Genomic DNA, 23,017 nt, shown 5'->3' with positions numbered 1-23,017 from the left:
AGTCAAGAGTGTCAGTTATGTTGGAGTGTTATTGCCTGTACGTTTCTCTCCTTGTCAGGCACCATCCAAATCTGAAGTCACCTTTCTGGGTCAAAGTCCTGGAAATCCCAACCCTTTCAGCTCCCCGTGATATTGGCAGTGTGCTTCACTACAGTAGTCAGAGAAGGTGTTCACTATCACTTCCTCAGAGGCGATCACAGGTGGGCAATAAGTGCCTCTTGTTTGTTTATTTTTTTTATTTAGAGATTCGACAAGGCAGTAGGTCCTTCTGCCTTGTGAGCACATACTACCCAATTACACCTTTGGAATGTGGAAGGAAAGCAAACCAAAGGAAATCCACCAGTGAGCACATTTACAAGGAGCGCTGTCACAAGAAAGCAGCATCCATCATCAAAGATCCCCACCATCCAGGCTCTCTTATCAGTTCTACAATTGGGCAGCAGGTACAGGAGTCTTAGGTCCCACACCACTAACTCAGGAACAGTTATTACCCTACAGCCATCAGGCTCTTGAACCAGTGTGGGTAACGTCACTCACCTCAACTCTGAACTGATTCCACAACCTACAGACTCACTTTCAAGGACTCTACAGCTCATGTTCTCAGCTTTATTTATTTATTTATTATGAGAATTAGTCAGAGGCACAATTAATTCTGCTCCTTCAAAGTTTTTGGAGGATGACCACATCAGAAACTTGAAAAAAGATCACCCTCAACATTATAAATGAACAGCAGCTGGCTGTGGTAAAGTGGATGGCTGTTGACACACAAGAAGGAACTGGTAGATTGTTAACTCTTTCTCGTTTGTGATTGTGTCACTGATTTTGACACTGCCTCTGCATGTGGGACACATCTGTTGGACACAAGTTTGGCTTGTGGCCAAGTCAAGCTGTCTAGGGATATTGACTTGGTATTAACAGTGATTTCTCTAGCTTCTGTTAATGTCTACTCCCTCCCTCCTCTTTGTTTTTCCATTCAACATTCTGGCCTCCCTCTTACCCCTTCTTTTCTCCTCACCTGCCCATCATCTCCCTCTGGTGACCCTCCTCTTTCCCTTTCTCCCATGGTCCACTCCCCTCTCCTATCAGATTCCTTCTTCTTCACCCCTACCTTTTCCACCTATCACCTCACAGCTTCTTACCTCATTCCCCTCCACCACCCACTTTCCTGCTCACCTGGTCTCATCTATCACCTGTCAGCTTGTTCTCCTCCCCACTTCCAACCCTCTTATTCTGGCTCCTGCCCCCTTTCTTTCCAGTCTTGTTTATTCTCCTCCATAGATGCTGCTTGACTTGCTGAGTTCCTCCAGCATTTTGTGTGTGCACTGCTGAAGATTCCCTGTATCTGCAGAATCTCTTGTGTTTATGAAGCTGCCTGAGGAACAGCCCTGCTATGAGATGGAGATTTGGATTCCATTTTTCCCGGTTAATGCCCTGTGCTGTCAGTGCTGTAAGCTGAATCCTTGGAGCCTGTGGAGTGTTACATTGGGCGATTAATGAGTGTCTAACGCTACAACCTCGTTCACAACTCTGCAATGAGGTGTTGGGGTGTGACAATGAAAGCTCGATAGCTCCATCTAGTGCTTTCCACCAAAATGTCAGCATCAAGTCCGATGCAAAACAAGAAAAACATTTTGAATCCAGTGAAACCTTTCACATCTTTCGGTCGTTCCAAAGCATACTAAGGCTGTATGCTTGCTTGGAGCCATGACCTCTGTGAGGAACATGGCATGGACAACAAGATCACACAAACAGTAAAGAACAGACCTTTGCAGTGACAATTGTACTTGCACAGTGTGCTTTCATTTGCACGATGGTTGTTTGTCAGTCTTTCTGTGTAGTTTATCAACCAGGCCATGGTCTCTTTTCACTGCTGCCATCGGGAGGGAGATACAAGAGCCTTAGGTCCCACACCAACAGATTCAGGAACAGTCATTACTCTACAACCAGGTCTCTGAACTGGTATGGATAACATCACTCACCTAAGACCATAAGGCCATAAGTTATAGCAGAAGAATTAGGCCATTTGGCCCATCAGGTCTGCTCCGCCATTGCATCATGGCCGATTCATTTCCCTCTCAGTTCCAGTCTCTTGCCTTCTCTTTGCAACTCTTCATGCCATGACTAATCAAGAATCTATCAACTTCTACCTTAAATATACTCACTGGCTTGGGCTCCACAGCCGCCTGTGGCGACGAATTCTTCTGGCTAAAGAAATTCCTCCTCATCTCCATTCTAAATGAACGTCCTTCTATTCTGAGGTTGTGCTGTCTGGTCCTAGACTCCCCTACCATCCACTTTATCGAGGCCTTTCAACGTTTGTAGGTTTCAATGAGATCACCTCTTCATTCTTCTGAACTCCAGTAAGCACAGGCCTGGAGCCATCAATTGGTCCTCATGTGGTAAAGCTTTCATTCTGGAGTCATTCTCATGAACCTCCTCTGAACCCTCCCTAATGTCAGCACATCCTTTCTTAGAAACTGCTCACAATACTCCAAGTGAGGCTTTACCAGTGCCTTATAAAGCCTCAACATTACATCCTTGCTTTTATATTCTAGTCCTCTTGAAATGAATAACATTGCATTTGCTTCTTCACCACTGAATCAACCTGGAAACTAACCTTGGATTTTTAAATTTTCACTGGACTTAGAAAATAGTCTATGCTTTTATTTCTTCTACCAAAGTGCACTGTGTTCCATCTGCCACTTCTTTGCGAATTCTCCTAATCTGTCCAAGTCCTTCTGCAACCCCCCGTTTCCTCAACACTACCTGCCCATTCATTTATCTTTATGTTGTCCGCAAACTTGGCCACAAAGCCATCAATTTTGTCGTCCAAGTCATTGATGTGTAACGTAAAAAGATGCGGTCCCAACACAGACTCCTGTGGAACACCGCTAGTCACTGGCAACCAACTAGAAAAGGATTTCTTTATTCCCACTTTTTGCCTCCTACCAATCAGCCACTGCTTTATCCATGCTAGTATCTTTCCTGGAGTACCAAAGACTCTTAACGGCCTCACGTGTGGCACTTTGTCAAAGGCCTCCTGAAAATCCAAGTACACAACATCCATCGATTCACCTTTGTCTATCCTGCATGTTATTCCTTCAAAGAATTCCAACAGATTAGTCAGACAAGACTTTCCTTTAAGGAAACCATGCTGACTGCAGCCTATTTTATCATGTGCCTCTAAGTACCCAAAACCATATCCTTAACAATCAACTTCAAAATATTTCCAACCACTAAGGTCAGGCTAACTGGCTTATAATTTCCTTATTTCTGCCTCTCTCCCTCCTTGAAGAGTGGAGTGACATTTCCAATTTTCCAGTCCTCTGGAACCATGCAAGAAACTATTGATTCTTCCAAAATCTTAACTGATACTTCCACAATATCCTCAGCCACCTCTTTTTGAGCCCTGGGATGTAGACCATCTGGTCGAGGTGATTTATCTACCTCCAGGCCTACCAATTTCCCAAGAACTTTCTCCTCAGTCATGGTAACTGGATGCTGATGCTGACATGGTTGAACTCTGCCCTACAGAGGGCTAAAATGGTTTTATGCATGACAATGAGACTGTTACTCATTCTCCTACACTCCACTGGAAAATGACCCCGCCTGCTCAGCTCTCTCCATAGCACAGACCCTTGAGTCCAGACAACATCCTCGGAAGTCTTTTCTGCATCCTTTCCAACTAAATGGCATCTTTCAGCAACAGAGACTCATGCAAATTTCTACTGATGGAGAGCATTCTGACTGGTTGCAACGTGGTCTGGTTTGGAGGGGCCACAGCACAGGATCAGAAAAAAGCTGCAGAGGGTTGCAAATTCAGCCAGCTCCATGGAGTGCTTGCCTCCCCACCATCAACATCTTCAAAAGGTGACTGGTGGTGCCTCACGAAGGCAGCATCCAACATTAAGGACCCTCATCATCCAGGACATGCCCTCTTCTCGTTACAGGAGCCTGAAGATCAACAAGGACGGGAGTAGAAGGTGAGCGGGTGTTCAGTGCTGTCTGCTTGTGTTTGACTGGTTTCTCTCTTCCTCTCACTCACTGCTTCTGGAGGATAGTGCCAGAGTCTTGGGTCTTGGGCAAGGTTTAATTGATGTGGTTTGTGGATTGGATGCTGCAGTTCATGTTTTATGTGTTCCTGGTTACTCCTTTTTTGATTGCTATTTTGTGTGATTTTGATCGCGAATGCACTGAGTTAAACTGAACATTGCTGGACTGTTTCAATGACTCTGTGGTTTGACGTTTTATATTCTGATTTTTGCTCGATTTATGCCCTTTGCACCTTTTTGCACACTGGGTGTTTGATGTTTTCTTTGAATGGGTTCCCTGGTGTTTCTTTGTTTTGTGACTAGCTGTTGGAAAATGAATCTCAGGGTTGTATACTGCACATATACTTTGATAATAAATGTACTTTGGACTTTGAAGACCCACACTCAATGTTTTAGGAACAGCATCTTCCCCTCTGCCATCAGTTTTCTGAATGGACATTGAACCCATGAACACTAGCTCACTATCCCTCTATTGCACTATTTATTTATTTTTTTATTGTAACTTACAGAAATTTGTTATGTCTTGCACTGTTCACAACATATGTTAATGATAATAAACCTGTTTCTCATACTCAAACGTAGCTTCACCAACATCTTGTAGAGTTGGAACATAGTAGTAGCAGAGAATTGAAGGGTGGCGACATTATTCCTGTGCTCAAGAGAGATAATAGGGACAATCCTTGGAATTATAGATCAGCATGCTCCCCCCCACCCAATTGTGACATTTACTGGGACTGTTGTATACAGAGGGCACAGGAGCATAGCTGACGATCCCTACCACCCATCCCACAACCTCCTTGACCCACTACTGTCAGGAAGGAAGTACAGAAACATCAGGACTAGGACTGCCAGACTGGGTAACAGCTTCTTCCCTCAGGCTGTAAGACTAAAAAATACCCTGCAACCAATGAGGTCTCGTCACTAGGACAGCGAGCTGTTTACTGTTTACCTGTGCTGTGCGCTACATGCACTTTCAATGATATTTCATTAGCTTATTTGTAGTCATATTTTGTTTGATGTACTGTGTGTGATATATGTTTTCTGGTTGCACCATGGTTTCATTTGGTTGTATATAGGCACAGCCAGATGACAATAAACTTGAACTTGCCAATATTGTGCTGTACTTTTCTATGTTCCAACCCATCTCCTATACCCAGTGCCCTGGCTGATGAAGGCCAGCGTTCCAACAGCCTTCTTCGCCTCCCTGTCCACCTGTGACACCACCTCAGGAGTGGAGATAGGGAAGCAATGAGTGGAAAGAGAGAGCAACAGGCACCACCAGATGAACCAGATGCTCAAACGTGGAGATGCCTGATGAGTCAGATAGTGCATCTGCAGAGGTTTAAAGCCATATGTATTTACACATTACTGTGGATTTACTGTGCCTAGCGCCATTTTATGGACATACAATCAATCTACGTACAGTACTGGGGAGGCGGGGTGGAGATACGTCTCTGCAAACGAGGTGTAAGACACTCCTTCCCTCCTCTACCCTGCAGGTCACCCTTGGGCACATGTAGCACCTGCTTAGCACCCCTCCCCCCACCCCACCCACCAAGGTCACATGAAGCCGTGGGGGCAAGTCTATAAGCTATCTATGTGTTTATATTTATTGTGTTTAGTCGTTTTTTTTATTTTTGTGATTTATTTGTGCTGCATGGGATCTGGAGTAATTCTACTTTACACACGTGCACTGTAAATGACACTTAACAATCTTGAATCTATAGAAATGTGTTCTTTCTAAATAAAAGACCACACTTGGAGAATTGTGTTCAGTACTGATCGCCTCACTGTGGGAACTTTTGTGCGGGTGCAGAGGAGGTTTAACAGGATGCTGTCTGGATTGAACATGTCTTATGAGGATAGGTTGGGCCAGCTAGGCTTTTCTCTTTGAAGTGAAAGAAGAGGTGACTTGATGTAGGTGTACAAGATGGTAGAGAGGCATAAATTGAGCAACACACATCAAAGTTGCCGGTGAACGCAGCAGGCCAGGCAGCATCTCTAGGGAGAGGTACAGTCAATGTTTCAGGCCGAGACCCTTCGTCAGGACTAACTGAAAGAAGAGCCAGTAAGAGATTTGAAAGTGGGAGGGGGAGGGGAAGATCCGAAATGATAGGAGAAGACAGGAGGGGGAGGGATGGAGCCAAGAGCTGGACAGGTGATGGGCAAAAGGGATACGAGAGGATCATGGGACAGGAGGCCCAGGGAGAAGGAAAGGGGGGAGGGGGGGAAAAACCCAGAGGATGGGCAAGGGGTATAGTCAGAGGGACAGAGGGAGAAAAAGGAGAGAGAGAGAAAGAATGTGCGTATATAAAAAAATAACGGATGGGGTACGAGGGGGAGGTGGGGCATCAACGGAAGTTATTTCATGCCATCAGGTTGGAGGCTACCCAGATGGAATATAAGGTGTTGTCCCTCCAACCTGAGTGTGGCTTCATCTTGACAGTAGAGGAGGCCGTGGATAGACATATCAGAATGGGAATGGGATGTGGAATTAAAATGTGTGGCCACTGGGAGATCCTGCCTTCTCTGGCGGACAGAGCGTAGGTGTAGGTAGAATTTCCAGCATCTGCAGAATTCCTCGTGTTTACATAAATTGAGTAGATAATCAGAGATTTCTTTCCCAGAGTGTAAATAGCTAAACTGAGGGGGAACACAGAAGTAAATCTGCAGATGCTGGAATTTCAAGCAACACAGATCAAAGTTGCTGGTGAACGCAGCAGGCCAGGCAGCATCTGTAGGAAGAGGTACAGTAGTTCACCAGCAGCTAAAATGAGGGGGCAGACTTTTATGCTGTGGAGACCAAGTCTTTGGATATATTTAAAGCAGGCGTTGATAAATTCTGGATTAGTCAGGGCATCAAAGGTTCTGGGGAGAAGGCAGAAGAATGGGGTTAAGAGGGACAATAAATCAGCCACGATGGAATGGTGGATCAGACTCAATGAAGGGCCAGTTGCCGAATTCTGCTTCTATGTCCTATGACCCGAAATGATAAGAGTTTCTCCCTTCACATACACTGCCTGGCCCGCTGAGTTGTCTTTGGCGTTTTATTGATTTTTATTTCAGATTTCCAGTCTGCAGTTTTTAAGTTAATGTTTGTGGGGGCTTGCTGTATATTAACCAGTCGGTTACTTTCCCACCCACTCCCACAGACTGGGTGTCTGTGTTTTGTGGGGCTTGTCGATCTCCGTGACGCTCCGTTCTCTGCACGATCCCGCCCCGTGTGTCCTTTGCCCCATGGTCTGCGGAAGCAACGGGGAGGAGTGCTAGATATCCAGCCCGTCCGGATTGACCGAGAAAAGTCCACCGTCCCGCAGCCAGACCTTCCCCGTACAACGCAGGCATGAACCAGACTGACTCCGTTCAGGAGCAGGTGAAGGTAAATGGTTTGGGGAGTGTTCCTGAGGCGTGATTCTCGCTCTTTCGAGGTTTAATTTGTAACACGCTGTGCACAGACACGTCCAAATGCAAGCAGCCGTAACTGTTTACAGATCAAGAGATTAGGCTTTGCGAACACAAGAGAATAATTTACGCTTCGATTCTGCTTAGGATCCAGTTATAATAAAAATGGTCGATAGGAGTTCCAGGTGTCGCCGTCATTCCGGAGAGCTCCGAGAAACTCGCTATTTTCTCCTCCCCAGGGTCCTAATGCCCGCGCATGCACTGATGAAAACATTCTGACTTGTTGCGTCCTGGTCTGCTATGGCAATTCAAATGCGCAGGAATATTTTTGCTGTTGGACTCCGGCCATATTCCACCGAGATATAACACTGGGCGTCACGGGAGGTTGTTCCTGCCTGTGGCCATCGAACTTTGCAGCTCCTCCCGTGGAGGGTCAGACACCCTGAGCCAATAGGCTGGTCCTGGACTTATTCCCATCTGGCATAGTTTGCATTTTGTTGTTTGATTGTTTGTGGTTTTTGTATTGCTATTTTTCTGCTCTATTCTTGGTTGGTGCGGCTGTAACGAAACCCAATTTCCCTCGGGATCAATAAAGTATATCTATCTATCTATCTATACAGTATGAAGCTACAGAGAGTAGTGGACTCTGTCCAATTCATCACAGTCACATCCCTCCCCACCATTATTATTGAGGTACTGCGCAGAATAGACCCTTTGAGCCATGGTGCCAGCAATCCCCCTAGCCTAATCATGGAACAATTTACAATGACCAAATAACCTAAGAACCTGTTATAAGAACTGGTGCTTCTTTGGACCGTGGGAGGAAACTGCGACACCTGGAGGAAATCTGTGCAGTCATGAGGAGAATGTACAAACTCCTTAAAGGCAGCGGAGGGAAACGTGTCATCAAAGATCCCCACCATCTGGGTCATGCCATCTTCTCACAGATACCATGGAGCAGGAGGTACAGAAGCCTGATGTCCTCACACCACCAGGTTCAAGAACAACTACTTCCCTTTAACCATTCAGTTATTGAACCAATTAGCACAATGCTAATCACAACACTGTGACCACTTCGATCACTTTGCACTAGCGTTGACTTTTTGTGTGTTTTTTTGTTTTGTGTTCTTTTTGTGTAAAAAATTATGTGTAATTTGTGTTTTTTTTGTGAATGCTGCTTTTCTGATGCAGTGTGCCTATGCTTCCACAAGTTTTCATTTTCTTGTGGCATACTCAATAAATCTATAATAGAGTAATAACCATAACCGAATCAATGAAAGACTGCACCAACTTAGGCATCCAACAAGTGTGCAAAAGCCAACAATTTGTGCAAATACAAAAAGAAAAGAAGAATGATAATAAATAAATAAGCTCTAAATACCAAGAACATGAGATGAAGACTCCTTGAAGGCAAGTCCATAGGTTGTAGGAACAATTCTGTAATGGGGCAAGTAAAGTTGAGTTGGAAGTTATTCCCTCTGGTTCAAGAGGCTGATGGTTGAGGGGTAATAACTGCTCCTGAACCTGGTGGTATAAATCCTGAGGTTCCTGCACCTTCTTCCACCTTCAATGATGGCAGCATTGAGAAGAGAGCATGACCTGGGTGGTGAGGATCCCTGATGATGGATGCTGCTTTCCTGTGACAATGCACCATGTAGATACTCTCAATAGTGAGAGCTTTACTGGTGATGGACTGGGCTGTAGCTACTACTTTTTGAAGGATTTTCAGTTCGAGGACATTGGTGTTTTTGTACAGGCTGTGATGCAGCTAGTCAGTATACTCGCCACAACAAACCTATCGAAGTTTATCAAAGTTTTAGATGTCATGCCGAATCTTCACAATAAGGTGCAAGATCATAATGAGGTACGTTGTGTGGCCAATAATCCAACTTATCATCCTTGAGCCTGGTGGTACATGCTTTCAGGCTTTTTTATCTTCTGCCTGATGAGAAACAGGAGAACAGAGGATTTCTGGGGTGGGTGGGGTTTTTGATTATGTTGGTTGCTTTGGTTGTATTCAGAAGTATAGACCAGGGGTCCCCAACCTTTTTTGCACTGTGGACCGGCCGACCCCGGGGGGGGGGGGGTAGGGTTGCCAGCGGACAAGAGTAGCAGTCAAATACGTTGTGTTTACCCCGAGAAAGACTACCATGAACATGAAGCCTTGCGCGGGCACCTGTGTGCGCATGCGTGTATGTACCGATTTTTTTTTCTACAAATCGTTTTTGGTGATTCTGTTCGGGGGGGGGGGAATCACGACCAGAATATAGGTGATAAGTGGCTTATACACTCAATTTTGTTTCTAAAAGGGTTTATCTAATGAATTTAATATTAAACACACAGCACATATTTCCCTGGCGTGAATATAGTGATAAGTCAATTATCGGGGAGGACAGGGGAGCTTGAAGTAAATGTTGAACGAACTTCCAGTAGAAGTGGTAGAGGCAGGTTTGATATTATCATTTAATGAAAATTTGGATAGGTATATGGACAGGAAAGGAATGGAGGGTTATGGGCTGAGTGCAGGTCAGTGGGACTAGGTGAGAGTAGTGTTCGGCATGGACTAGAAGGGCAGAGATGGCCTGTTTCCATGCTGTAATTGTTATATGGTTATATAAGTCACTTATAAGTCAATAGCATCATAACATTTTAAGTAACATTTGGATATTAAACTCACAGCACATATTTTCCCCGTATGAACATATAAAATCATTGCAACACACCAATATCGCTGAATCAGTGGGAGCCCTGGGCTTGTTTCCCTGCAACAAGACGGTCCTATCGAGGGGTGAAGGGAGACAGCGATACTCGAAGGGGGTTCCTTATGTCCAGTCTATTCCGCAATTTAGTTTTCGTTGCATTCATCGCAGTGATATGTTGGAAATGGAAGCAATGTTTTCAGTGCTTTCATAGCTGTCTCAGGATATTTAGCCTTCACTTCGATCTGGAATGCCGGCAGAGATGTTATGTCAAACATACTTTTCAGCCTGCTGTCATTTGCAAGCTCGAGGAGTTGATCTCCTTCCCACGCTGACATGGATGACGCGCGGGTAATGACTTCGCGTGCGTTCAAGTTCAACAGTGGGCGTGACAGGGAATGAGGAAAGGTGCAGCTGACTCATATCGCCAAATCATATTGTTTCCTCGCGGCCGGTAGCACATGCTCTGCGGCCTGGTGGTTGGGGACCGCTGGTATAGACAGAGTCCATTGAGGGGAGGCTGGTTTCCTGGTGTACTGAGCTGTGTACATAACTCTCTTCAGTTTCTTGCAGTGATTTGCAGGGCAGTTGCCATACCAAGGCGTTTGGCATCCAGATGGAATATGACAATAAACTCAACTTTGACTTTCTGATCTGAGGAAGGAGACAGGGTCTAAAAGGCAGAGAATGCCTCTGCAAGGCAGCAGGACAGGATTAACCAGATTTATAAGATGAGTGTCTTCCTCAGTCACCAGACATTGTCCCTCAGAGGTTTTGATGAGACAATGTAGAGGGAGTTTAACCTGGATATGACCCCCTGATATTCCTGCCATGCTGTCACTAGAAAATCTCTCTGGCTCATAGACCATGGAAATTTCAAGGGACTTACTAATTCTCTTGTTCCTCTCAGAGTTACTACGGCAAATGGCTGAAGAGGTCAGAAGATCTACAGACCAATGTGACATGTTCCTTAACAAGACGTCCGTCAAGTAAAACAGTATGTGAAGCCATGACACTCATCCACCCCGAGGTTTCTCAGAGGTGCTTATCTTCATGGTCTGCCTTGTAGCTAATGAGGCTGGTTGAATGCTCTGGTGAGGTGTTGGGGGCCAAACTCACCCAGCAGGTGTGTGAGCGCAGCACGGTAGTATTGCGATTAGCTACCACTGTTACAACGCCGGTGACCCGGGTTCAATTCCAATCCTGTCTGTATGTTCTCCCCAGGACCATGTTTCTTTCTTGTTTTCTTTCTTTCTTTCTGTCTTTCGTTCTTTTGAAGGCTTTTGGCAGCTTGTCTTTCATAAGACAGAGGACTGAGTACAGAAGTTGGGATGTTTTATTAGATGAGGATGAGGCAAAATTTGCAGTATTGTGTGCAGTTCTAGTCACCTATCTACAGGAAGGATGTCAATAAGATTGAAAGAGTACAGAGAAAATCTAAAAGGAAGTTGCCGGGACTTGAGAACCTGAATTATGAGGATAGCCCTCCATTGGTTGGGGTCAACCATAGATGTTGCCTCCTAGCTGTTGAAGTCAATATGCAAACCAGTACACAAATCAAGTCTGGTACAATATGGAGAGCAAGCTGTTGACCCTTCTCCATGCAGCTGATGAATCCAAAGGGACAACAGAGACCAATATAGATTGGTACCATTGGCGTTGCAGGAGTTGCCAGTCAGCATCAAATTCAACATTGGACTGCCTTAGGGACTCCAGCTCCAGGATTTTCCCTTAACATTTACTCCTGAAGCCTTTCCCGTGAGTGGGTATAGCTGCAAGGTAGCGGAGGTTTGAGATCAGAGTTTTCCCTCTCCTAGATGAGCTGCCACCACGGTTGGTGAGCCCCAGCTGCCCAGAGTGACTGGTTTTAAGATGCCAGTGACCTGCCTTTGCCCCTTCTCTTGTCTGTAGAAACAACTCCGCTGGGCTTAGCTAAGCCGCATGTGAAGGTATTTAGAGATACACCACGATAACAGGCCCATCAGGCCTAACGAGCTCACGCTGCCCAATTACACTCGTGTGACCAATTAACCTGTTAACCCATACCTCTTCTGAATGTGGGAGGAAACCAGAGCACCCGGGGGAAACTCACGCGGTCACACTGAAAATGTACAAACTCCTTACAGACAGCGGCAGGAATTGAACCCCAGTTGCAGGGGTTGTATAGCGATGTGCTAACTGCTATGCTACCGGGCTGTCCTAAGTTGAAACTATTCCCTGGAGCGTAGGAGAAAGAGGGGAGATTTAATAGAGGTGTACAAAATTATGAGGGGTTTAGATAGGGTAAATGCAAGCAGGCTTTCCCCACTAAGGTTGGCCGAGACTAGAACCAGGGGTCATATATTAAGGGTGAAAAGTGAAATGTTTAAAGAGAACCTGAAGGGGAACTTCTTCACTCAGAGTGTGGTGCAAGTGTGGAACAAGCTGCCAACAGAAGGGGGTTCAATTGCAACACTTAAGTGAAATTTCAATAGATACATTGATAGGGGAGGTATGGAGGGCTATAGTTAAGGTGTGGGTCAATGGAACTAGACAGAATAACAGTTCAGCATGGTCTAGATGGTCAGAAGGGCCTATATTACCCTGTGACTCTTCATAGGAGCAGCACAAGGCTATTTGCTCTCTCAAACCCTGCCATGCCATACTGTTGGGAAGAGAAATGGGGAGCGAGTTCAGAAATCAAAGGTGCAGACAGATTTAGGAGTCCTGGATTCCCTTATCTTGTAGATTGAGTCAATGGTATGGAAGGCAAATGCAATTTTGTATTCGTTTCAAGGCAACTAGAATATAAAAGCAAGGATGTAATGCTGAGGCTTTTTAAGGCACTGGTGAAACTGTATACTCGGAGTATCAGGAGCAGTTTTAAGTTCCATAGTTAAAGAAGGATGTGCTGGGCCTGGAGAAGGGCCAGAGGAGGTTGACAAGAATGATCACGGGAATGAAAGAGTTAAACTATGAGAAACATTTGATGACTCTTGGCATGGCTGGAGTTCAGAGGGATGTGGGCGGATCTCATTAAAACCTATGAAGTGCTGAAAAGCCTAGATAGACTGGATGTGGTTTCCATCAGCAGGAAAATCGAGGATAGGAGGACATAGCCTCAGAATAAAGAGACCTCCCTTTAAAACTTAGAAGGATTTTTTTTTTAGCTAGAGTGATGAATCTGTGAAATTTGCTGTCACTAAGGACTGTGGAGGCCAAGTCACTGGTTGTATTTAAGACAGAGATTGATAGGTTCTTGATTGGTGAGGGTGGGGGTGTTAGGGGTCATGGGGAGAAGGCAGGAGAATGGATAGGTTGAGCAAGCTGGGCCTTTCCTCTTTGGATCAAAGATGAAAGTTGACTTGATAGAGGAGGCGTTGATCGTGTGAACAGCCAGCAACTTTATCCTGGGGTTAAAATGGCTAATACATGAGGACATAATTTTAAGGTAATTGGAGGAATGTATAGGAGGGTTGCCAGAGATAAGTGTTTTACACAGAGAGTGTGGTGGGTGCGTGAAATGCACTGCCGGGCCTGGTGGTAGAAATCAATACATTAAGAGATTTAAGGGACTCTTAAATAGGCACTTAGATGAAATAACAATGGAGGGAAGATTGATATCGATTGATCTTAGAGTAGGTTAATAGGTAGGCACAACAACGTAGTCCAAAGGGCTTGTACTGTGCTGTGATGATCTACTGTATGTTCGATGTTCTTATGTACATCTACCAGGCCAAACTGATGGAGTGTTTAATAAGGCCAATGAGTTTGAACGAAATGCCAGTTAGAAGTTTACCTTAGTGAGTAAAAAACATCTGAACCCTGGAGAATTTCTACCGCTGTGCTAAAAACGAATTTAACTTATTGAACAATGGACGTCTGAACGTTAGATAGTGTCTGCTGTCCTGAAGAAGTGCCTCAGCCTGAATCATTGACTTTTTATTCCTCTCCACCGGTGCTGCCTGACCTGCTGTGTTCTTCCAGCATTTTGTGTGTGTTACTTTGGATTTCCAGCATCAGCAGAATCTCTTGTCTTTGCAGTTTCTGCTGTTGTGCTGAAAAGCTGAAGTTGGCAGTGAACCGTTTGGACCTGGAAGGTGAACATCCATCACCATTGTCCATAATGACTGTACAGCAGGGATTCAATCTGATCAGTTGATTATTAGATTGATTAGCTCTCTCTTTCACATGCTGATATTGCTCTTTGGTACATCAGTAATAATATATTTCAGCTTCAGTGGTTGTGCTCCTTACATGTCCTTCCACACTACACCAGGACTAATCCCCTGCTTTGAGAGTGAGGAATATATCGGGCCATGAGGTTACAGACCGTAGTGGTATTGTGTTTCTGTTGAGAGTGAACACCATCTCCTGGATGCCCAGCTTTTTTTTTCTGCTAGATAGTTATGGGGAGAAGGCAGAAGAATGGGGTTGACAGGGGAAAATAAATCAGCTTTGATCAAATGGTGGAGCAGACTCGATAGGCCAAATGGCCTAATTCTGCTCCTATGTCTAATGGTATTATGGTCTTATGAGAGTTGGTTTTCACCCTCAGCTGGGTGAAAACCGTCTAAATGCCCCTTTAGAACAGAAATTAGGAGGAATTTCTCAAGCGGTGAATCTATAGCTGTGTAGACCGAATTGTTGGATATACTTAAAGTTGAGGTTGAAAGGTTCCTGACTAGTAAGGGTTCAAAGGTTATGAAAAAAAGGCAGGGGAATGGGGTTGAGAGGGGAAAATAAATCAGCCATGATCCAATGACAAAGCAGACATGAGAAGCTGAATGGCCTAATTCTGTGCCTATGCTTTATGGTCTTATGGATATGTTCTAGTGGACAAGTTAATGGAGCAAGTCTATGAGATAATTGGTTAGTGCAAGAAGCCGGTGGATTGCAATCCAGGTATTGGGATCAGTCTGGTTATTAAAGCCAGTTGGGGAGATGTTGGTGTGGTTAAAGGTTCTAGTCTAGGAGACGGTGGTCTGATTAAGAGAGAGATTCTGCAGAATGTTGGAAAATCCAGAGCAACACACACAAAATGCTGGAGGAACTCAGTGGGTCAGTCTGCAGCTATGGAGAGGAATAAACAGCTGGTGTTTCGTGCCGTGACCCTTCATCAGGACCGGAGGGGAAGGAGGCAGAAGCCAGAAAAACTTCTTACTCAATGTAAACAAGACCTGGGAGCTGATTATTGACTTCAGGATTAGGAAACCAGAGGTCCATAAGCCAGCCCTCATCTGGGTACCAGAGGTGGAGGGAGTCAGCAACTTTAAATTCATTTTAGAGGATCTGTCCTGGGCCCAGCACTAAGTGCAATTATAAAGAAAGCATAGCAGTGCTGGTACTTCCTCAGGAGTTTGCGAAAATTCAGCATGACATATATAACTCTGATTAACCTTTACAGATGTGTGGTAGAGAGTATGTTGACTGGCTGCGTCACAGCCTGGTATGGAAACACCAGTGCCCCAAAATGAAAAATCCTACAGAAAGTAGTGGATAAAGCCTAGTCCACCATGGGTAAAGCCCTTCCTACAATTGAACACATCTACATGGAGCGTTGTCGTAGGAAGGCATCATCCATCATCACAGAGCCTCACCAGCCAGGCCATATGCTCTTCTTGCTGCTGCCATCAGGTTTCTGAATGGACAATGAACCTATGAGCACTACCTCACTTTTTGCACTACTTATTTATTTTATATATATATATATATATTTCTTATTATGATTTATAATAACTTTTTATATATTGCAATGTACTGCTGTCACAAAATTACAAATTTCACGACACATGTCAGTGATAATAAACCTGATTCTAGAATTTTCTTTGTTGCCAGTATGCCATATCTGAAACTGCCAACTCCTTGCTCATTTTCCAGATACTTTGGATGTGGTCTTGTGGTGCCAGAGAGCTTAGAAGGATGTCACGTGTTGGATCTGGGCAGTGGGAGTGGCCGTGACTGTTTCATCCTGAGCAAGTTAGTGGGACCCCGTGGCCGTGTGACAGGAGTGGACATGACTGACGAACAAGTAAGTCAATAGGTGGATTGTTCTTTATTACTTGAGCCCTACTGGGGCATAGGCCACTGACAGCAGCTCGCTGCAGTCCTCTGTCCTAGACCAACCTGTCGTGTTATCTCCAGCTTTAGCCCATCTTCCAAAGCTCCTTCCTCTCCCAGGGATGAGGTCTTTGGAGCTTCTGTTGGCGTTTCTGTACCCCTGGGTTTTTAAGGGATGGGGTTGCTCATTCCATGCCCAACCCTTCTCCTTTCACAGTCAGGCCTGAGAACATCCATGGCTGAGTTTAGATTGATTGTTCAAGCTGCATTTAATGCCCATCAGGGAACCTGGAGGAATATTTCTTTGGTTTTATTCCCTGGTTTGTCCTTTGATTTTATTTGCTGCCCATATTTTCCATTCAATCCTAACTATAATAAAACTGAACAGAATCAATATGGATTCATAAAAGGACAATCATGGATCTCCAAAATATTGGAGTTCTCTGATGATGTATCGGGTAGATCAGGAAGAACTATTAGATGAAGGGTGGGATAATGATATGGGAATAAAAGGGGAATGTATCAAGAAGGATACAAAGGTGATATGGATAGGTAAAGTACAGGAGCCTCAAGACCCCCACCACCAGGTTCAGGAACAGTTATTACCCTTCAGCTATCAAGCTCCTGAACCAGTGTGGCTAATTTCACTCACACCAACACTGAATTGATTCCACAGCCTATAACAGGGGTTTCCAACCTGGGGTCTATTGTCAATGGTATTGGGCCAAGCTATAAAAATAATTGAGAATCCCTGCTATAGGTTCACTTTCAAGGACTCTACATCACACGATCTTGGTATTATTTATTTATTTGTTTATTTGCAGAGCTTGTCTTGCACTTTGGCTGCTTGTTAATCTTTGTATTTTTCATTAATTCTATTGTATTTCGCTCTACTGTGAATGCCTGCAAGAAAATGAAACACGGTAGAGTATGGGATGCACGCATGCTTTAATCATAAATACACTTTGAATGTTTGAACATTTGAGTGAGAGGGCCAAAGCATGGCAGCTAGTGATTCAATCTCCATTCACCCTTCTGTGACCTATTCAACTCTGGACAGCATCACAGCTGAACCTAAACTTATTTTCAATGCACGCACACAGATTTAAAATTAGTGGATTCGGCACAGGTAAAGCCCTCCCACCCCTTGAGCACACGGATAAGAGACACTGTCGCAGGAAAGCAGCATCCTTCATCAGGGATCCCGAGATCCTCACCACCCAGGTCATGCTCTTTTCTCGCTGCTGCCATCAGGTAGAAGGTACAATAGCCTCAGGAGGAGCACCGCCAGGTTCAAGAACAGTTACTACCCCTCGACCATGAGGACAGTTACTACCCCTCAACCATTAGGCTCTTGAACAAGAAGTGATAATGACACTCAACTTCACTTGCAGCATCACTGAAATGTTCCCACAACCAATGATCTCACTTTCAAGGACTCTTTATCTCATTATCTCATGTTCTCATTATTGCTACTTATTTATGAAACCCCACTGGTTTCTTGGCTGTGTAAGTCTCGGGAAGACACATTCCAGTCCTGCCAAACCCGTGAGACTGAGACGACTCTCCCACCCTAACCCCGGTTTGTGTGGGTGCTGTGTCATTTGCCACCCTGTTACAACTCAGTGCCAAGAAATAACAGACAGCACACTGCATACAATCAAAGAAATTATATTTATGAATCTCAACTAAAGGGTTAGTAAAGAAAAGAAAGAAAACACAAAAAGGGCCCATTATAATTAAATGTGCACAACGTGGTGCTCAACTCTTCCAAAGTAATATTCATTGATCCTCAGTCAACTGTGGCACCTTGCTCCATTGAATCACGGTCCCCACTGCGTCAAATCCTACAACCAGTTCTCTCCAGCATCTTCTGCCAGACAAAGGACCCAGCTCACCTTCCAAAGCACTCATTATCTCCAACCATAATCCAAACACTGCTTCTACAGACCATTATGTCAGCAGTGAAATCTTTCCCAGGGCATTACATTTATATTTGCATTTACGCAATTTATTGTCTTCTGCACTCCGGTTGATCTTTCATTGACCCTGTTATAGATCTGCTGAGTATGCCCACAAGAAGATGAATCTCAGGGTTGTATATGATGACATATATATACTTTGATAATAACATTTACTTTGAACTTTGAACCTCAACAGTGAAGCAAAAACGAAGTTGAGTTTCTATGTCACCTCATAACCACCGAAGAATAATGGAATTATAGTACTCATCCACACCAACCAAGATACAATACAGGCATATAGTTAAACTCTTGAATAGATAAGGCATAGAAGAATTTGGTCGTAGATGAGGCCCTTTGTTGGTTGAGGTCGACTATAGATGTTGCATCCGGATGTCTCGGTGATACGCAAGTCAGGGCAGTACGATATGGAGAGCAAGCTGTTGCCCATGCAGCAGGCTCTGCCTCTACACACAGCTGATAAATCTAAATGAATGGCAGAGAGCGATACAGTTTGACACTAGTGGCATCACAGGAGATGCCAGTCAGCGTTGAACTCAATGTAGGACTGCCTGAAGGATTCTATCTCTGGATTTTTCCTCAAGGTTGACTCCTGAAGCCTTCCCCTTGAGTGGACATAGCCACAAGGCAGCGAAGGTCTGAGATCAGAGTTTTCCTTCTCCTACATTAGCTGCCAACAATGGCTGATGAGACCTATGTACCTTGAGTAAAAGCAACTAGTTTTAAGGAGCCAGTTACCCACCTTTGTGCCTTCTCCTGTCAGTCAAAATGGTTCCGCCAGGCTTAGTAGCTAAGCCACAGATGAAGGCCAAGAGCTGGACTTGGTTGACAGAGGCTATTTCAGACGCATGCCATTAGAAGCATTTAATATGTAGTGGGAGCTTACCCCCACTCCCCCTACAACCTCACCTCCAGCTATGACAACCTTAAGGCACTTAAAGAACATAAGTAAATGATTCTGCTGCAAGCAAATGGGATCAGTGCAGATGGGCCTAAAGTTCTTGCAGATGGGGATTTAATCTGTATCTAACTGTCCCTGCCCTAGGGGTGTGTGGTGGGACAGTGTAGAGGGAGCTTCACTCTGTATCTAACTGTCCCTGTCCCTGCCCTGGGAGTGTCTGCTGAGACAGTGTAGAGGGAGCTTCACTCTGTATCTAACTGTCCCTGCCCTGGGAGTGTGTGATGGGACAGTGTAGAGGGAGCTTCACTCTGTATCTAACTGTCCCTGCCCTGGGAGTGTGTGATGGGACAGTGTAGAGGGAGTTCCACTCTGTATCTAACTGCCCCTGTCCTGGGAGTGTGTGATGGGACAGTGTAGAGGGAGTTTCACTCTGTATCTAACTGTCCCTGTCCTGGGAGTGTGTGATGGGACAGTGTAGAGAGAGTTTCACTCTGTATCTAACTGTCCCTGCCCTGGGAGTGTGTGATGAAACAGTGTAGAGGGAGCTTCACTCTGTATCTAACTGTCCCTGCCCTGGGAGTGTGTGATGGGACAGTGTAGAGGGAGTTTCACTCTGTATCTAACTGTCCCTGTCCTGGGAGTGTGTGATGGGACAGTGTAGAGGGAGTTTCACTCTGTATCTAACTCCCTTTATTTTCCACATCTGGTTTTGTTTCAGATCCAACTCGCACGCAGGTATGTTACGTATCATCAGGAGAAGTTTGGATACAAGGAAGCAAACACTGAATTTGTCCAGGGATATATTGAAAAGCTGGGAGAAGCTGGTATTCCGTACAACAGCTTTGACTTGTTAGTGTAAGTGCTGTTTAGAACCAGTCAATTACATTCTTTAACGGAGCTGCTTAATCCCTTCCCTGAATATAATGACTGATGTGTTATAGTGGTTTCATGGACCATTGGTGGATTACCCAGTATTTTCAATTATCCATTTTCTTTGCATGCACCGAGACCCTGATCAGAGTCAACGATCAGATTCAGATCCGTTCATTTATCACATGTACATCTAAGATGTTCTGATGAAGGGCTTTGGCCTGAAATGTTGACTGTTTATTCATTTCCATAGATGCTGCCTGGCCTGCTGGGTTCCTCCTGCATTATGCGTGTGTTGATACGGTGACATGTGTTTACGTATTTAGCAAACAGCGCAGAGTAGGCCCTTGCAGCTCTCCGAACCATGCCGTCCCAGCAACCCCACCACCCGATTAACCCTAACCTAATCATGGGACAAGTATAACAATTAATTAACCTATTTTTGGACTGTGGGAGGAAACTGGAATACCCGGGGAAAAACATGTCCATGGCAATGACATGCAGAGATTCCATACAGAAGGGCACCAGAATTGAACTCTAGAATGCCCCAGGCAGTAACAGTGTGGCACTAACTACTAAAGGCATCCATTAGTCTTGTGAGACCATGAATCTGCGCCTGGAAAGTCTTCACTCTCCAGGGTGCAGGCCTGGGCAAGGTTGTATGGAAGACCAGCAGTTGCCCATGCTGCAAGTCTCCCCTCTCCAGTGTTGTCCAAGGGAAGGGCATTAGGACCCATACAGCTTGGCACCAGTGTCGTGCAGAGCAATGTGTGATTAAGTGCCTTGCTTAAGGACACAACATGTTCCCTTGGCTGGGGCTCGAACTCACGACCTTCAAGGTAGCTAGTCCAATGCCTTAACCACTTGGCCACATGCTCACACACTAACTACTACACTAATACCAGCAAAACCCAAAGATGTGTTGAGGGCAGCCCACAAGTGTTGGCACATATTCCTGGGTTCAACATAGCATGCTGGAGAAACTCAATGGATTGAGCAATGTCTATGTGCATATCTATCTATCTATCTATCTCTCTTTCTCTCTCTCACTCCATATATAGACACACACACACACACACACACACACACACACACACACATACACATACACATACATATCTGTGTGTGTATCCCGGGCGGGGTGGGGAGGGGGGAAGGAATTGTTGATATTTAAGTTCTAGTCTCTGCATTAGGAGATAAACAGGACTGCATTCCACCGAGAGGGGCATAAACACCCACCACAATCTAGACCTCTGTTAACTACAGCTCGAATCGCAGTTGGCACTCTTGGGTAGCACAGTGCCTCAGCAAGTAGAGTTGCTGTCTGACACCTCCAGCGCTATCTGTGTGGAGTTTGCATGTTCATGGAAACTAGCCATTTGGCCCATCTCATCCATGCTGGCCCAGTCTTCTGCCTCATCCCACCTATGTGCACCCAGACTGTAGCCTCCCTACCCCTTTCACCCATGTAGTTGTCCTAACTTCTCTTAAACATTACAATTTTCTACTTTTGGGCAGTTTCTTTACAAGATGGGTGACCCCAGCCATTATAAATACTCTTCCAAGATTGTCTGCCTGGCATCTGTGGTCACATAATCAGAACTTGTGACATGTGCCAGCTGCTCATACGACCATCCACCACCTCCCATGGCTCCACCTGACCATGATCGCGGGGGGCCGGGAGGGGGTGGGCAGGTGCGAAGCAGGTGTTTACGCCTTGCCCAAGGGTGACCCACAGGCTTGCGGAGGGAAGGAGCACCTTACACATCCTTTGGTAGAGATGTATCTCCACCCCGCCACCCATGCCCAGCAGAAGGCAATGACAAATGACTTCAGTAAGAAAAAATTGCCAAGAACAATCACAGTCAAAGACTATGATTACCTCCGTCACACGACAAGGCACATAGCAATGATGATGACATTGTCCCTATGGGTTCATCGTCACAGCTTGTCACAGCAGACAGCCAGCCACTCTAGTGTTGTTTGGTTGATGATTAGCAGGTCAATGTCAGCTGAATCAGGTGAGAGAGGGCAGTTGCGCAGAACGTTCTGCACCCTTTCGCCACCCTCACAGGATTCGCTGGACCCTATGGGTAAGATGGGTTCACTGGAGGAGAGGGTGATGGGCTGTTGGGATGAAACCCTTGTTTCTGTGCCACATGACTCAATGTCTAGCAATAAGAACCAACGAGAAACTGCTGTGGACCATAGGAATACCCTGGTGGCACAGTAGAGTAGAGGTTAGTGTAACTCTCTCATCGTGCCAACAACCTGGGTTCAATTCTGTCGCTGTCTGTAAAGTTTTCACGTTCTCCAGTTTCCTCCCACTTTCCAAAGACGTACAGGGTTGTAGATTAATCGGTCACATGGGTGTAATTAGGCGGTGTGGGCTTGTTGGGCTGGAAAGGCCTGTTACCGTGGTGTCTTTGTGTATAAAATAGAAGCGTCGGAACACCATGACGATCTCAGTTATTTACACAGATAGAAACAAAGCAAGGATGAGGATATTAAAATCGATTCATTGTTAACCTGGAACCAAGGGAGCACGAGTCGGGTTAGTATAGAAAGAGATGGGGTAGTTCTGGTGGAGGAACAATTGGTAACAATGGCAGGGTTGGGAAGGGAGGAGGGTGTGAACTGGGGAGCTGGCAGAGGATGAGATCTCGAGAGGAAATTGAGAGAGGATGAGGTGGGACGGGAGATCAGCGAGGGATGAGACTCGTCTATAATGATATATCAGACCTAATGCATTACCATTGAGATGAAAACTGGCAGCTGATTGTTCATGTCGCCAGGACTTGAGGATCTGAGTTACAAGGAAGGATTGAATAGGTTAGGCCTTTATCTTCTGGAGCATAGGAAAATGAAGGGAGATTTGTTAGAGGTTTACAAAATTATGAGGGGCCTAGATAGAGTAAATGCAAGCAGGCTTTTTCCACTGAGGTGAATGAGGCTAGAACTAGAAGTCATAGGTGAAATATTTAATGGGAACCTGAGGGGGAACATCTTCATTAAGAGGGGTGGGACGGACTGCCAGCAGAGATGATGGAGGCAGGTTCAATTGCAACATTT

At 45.2% G+C, this 23,017-nt stretch overlaps 2 protein-coding genes across 4 annotated transcripts in view; both read left to right on the top strand.

Moving 5' to 3' along the window:
- The window catches only part of usp25 (ubiquitin specific peptidase 25), a 551,935-nt gene that overhangs the window by 224,970 nt on the left and 303,948 nt on the right, over positions 1-23,017 (top strand). The window lies entirely within an intron of this gene.
- Positions 1-23,017, top strand: part of LOC140198804 (arsenite methyltransferase) — a 70,898-nt gene that overhangs the window by 23,416 nt on the left and 24,465 nt on the right. The window contains exons 1-4 of one of the 3 annotated variants that reach the window (XM_072259849.1): positions 3,965-3,983; positions 11,064-11,194; positions 16,013-16,163; positions 19,794-19,930. In XM_072259849.1, the coding sequence (XP_072115950.1) occupies positions 11,163-11,194; positions 16,013-16,163; positions 19,794-19,930 (320 nt within the window). In that variant the 5' untranslated portion in view covers positions 3,965-3,983; positions 11,064-11,162. Of the gene's footprint in view, positions 1-3,964; positions 3,984-7,235; positions 7,432-11,063; positions 11,195-16,012; positions 16,164-19,793; positions 19,931-23,017 lie in introns of those variants that run through there. The other 2 variants (XM_072259848.1, XM_072259850.1) reach the window with 2 other exon arrangements.

The sequence above is a fragment of the Mobula birostris genome, chromosome 6, assembly GCF_030028105.1.
Source record: "Mobula birostris isolate sMobBir1 chromosome 6, sMobBir1.hap1, whole genome shotgun sequence".
NCBI classification, from domain to species: Eukaryota; Metazoa; Chordata; class Chondrichthyes; order Myliobatiformes; family Myliobatidae; genus Mobula; species Mobula birostris.
Note: the sequence above shows the minus strand (reverse complement) of the source record. Positions and strands in the feature narration are given on the sequence as shown.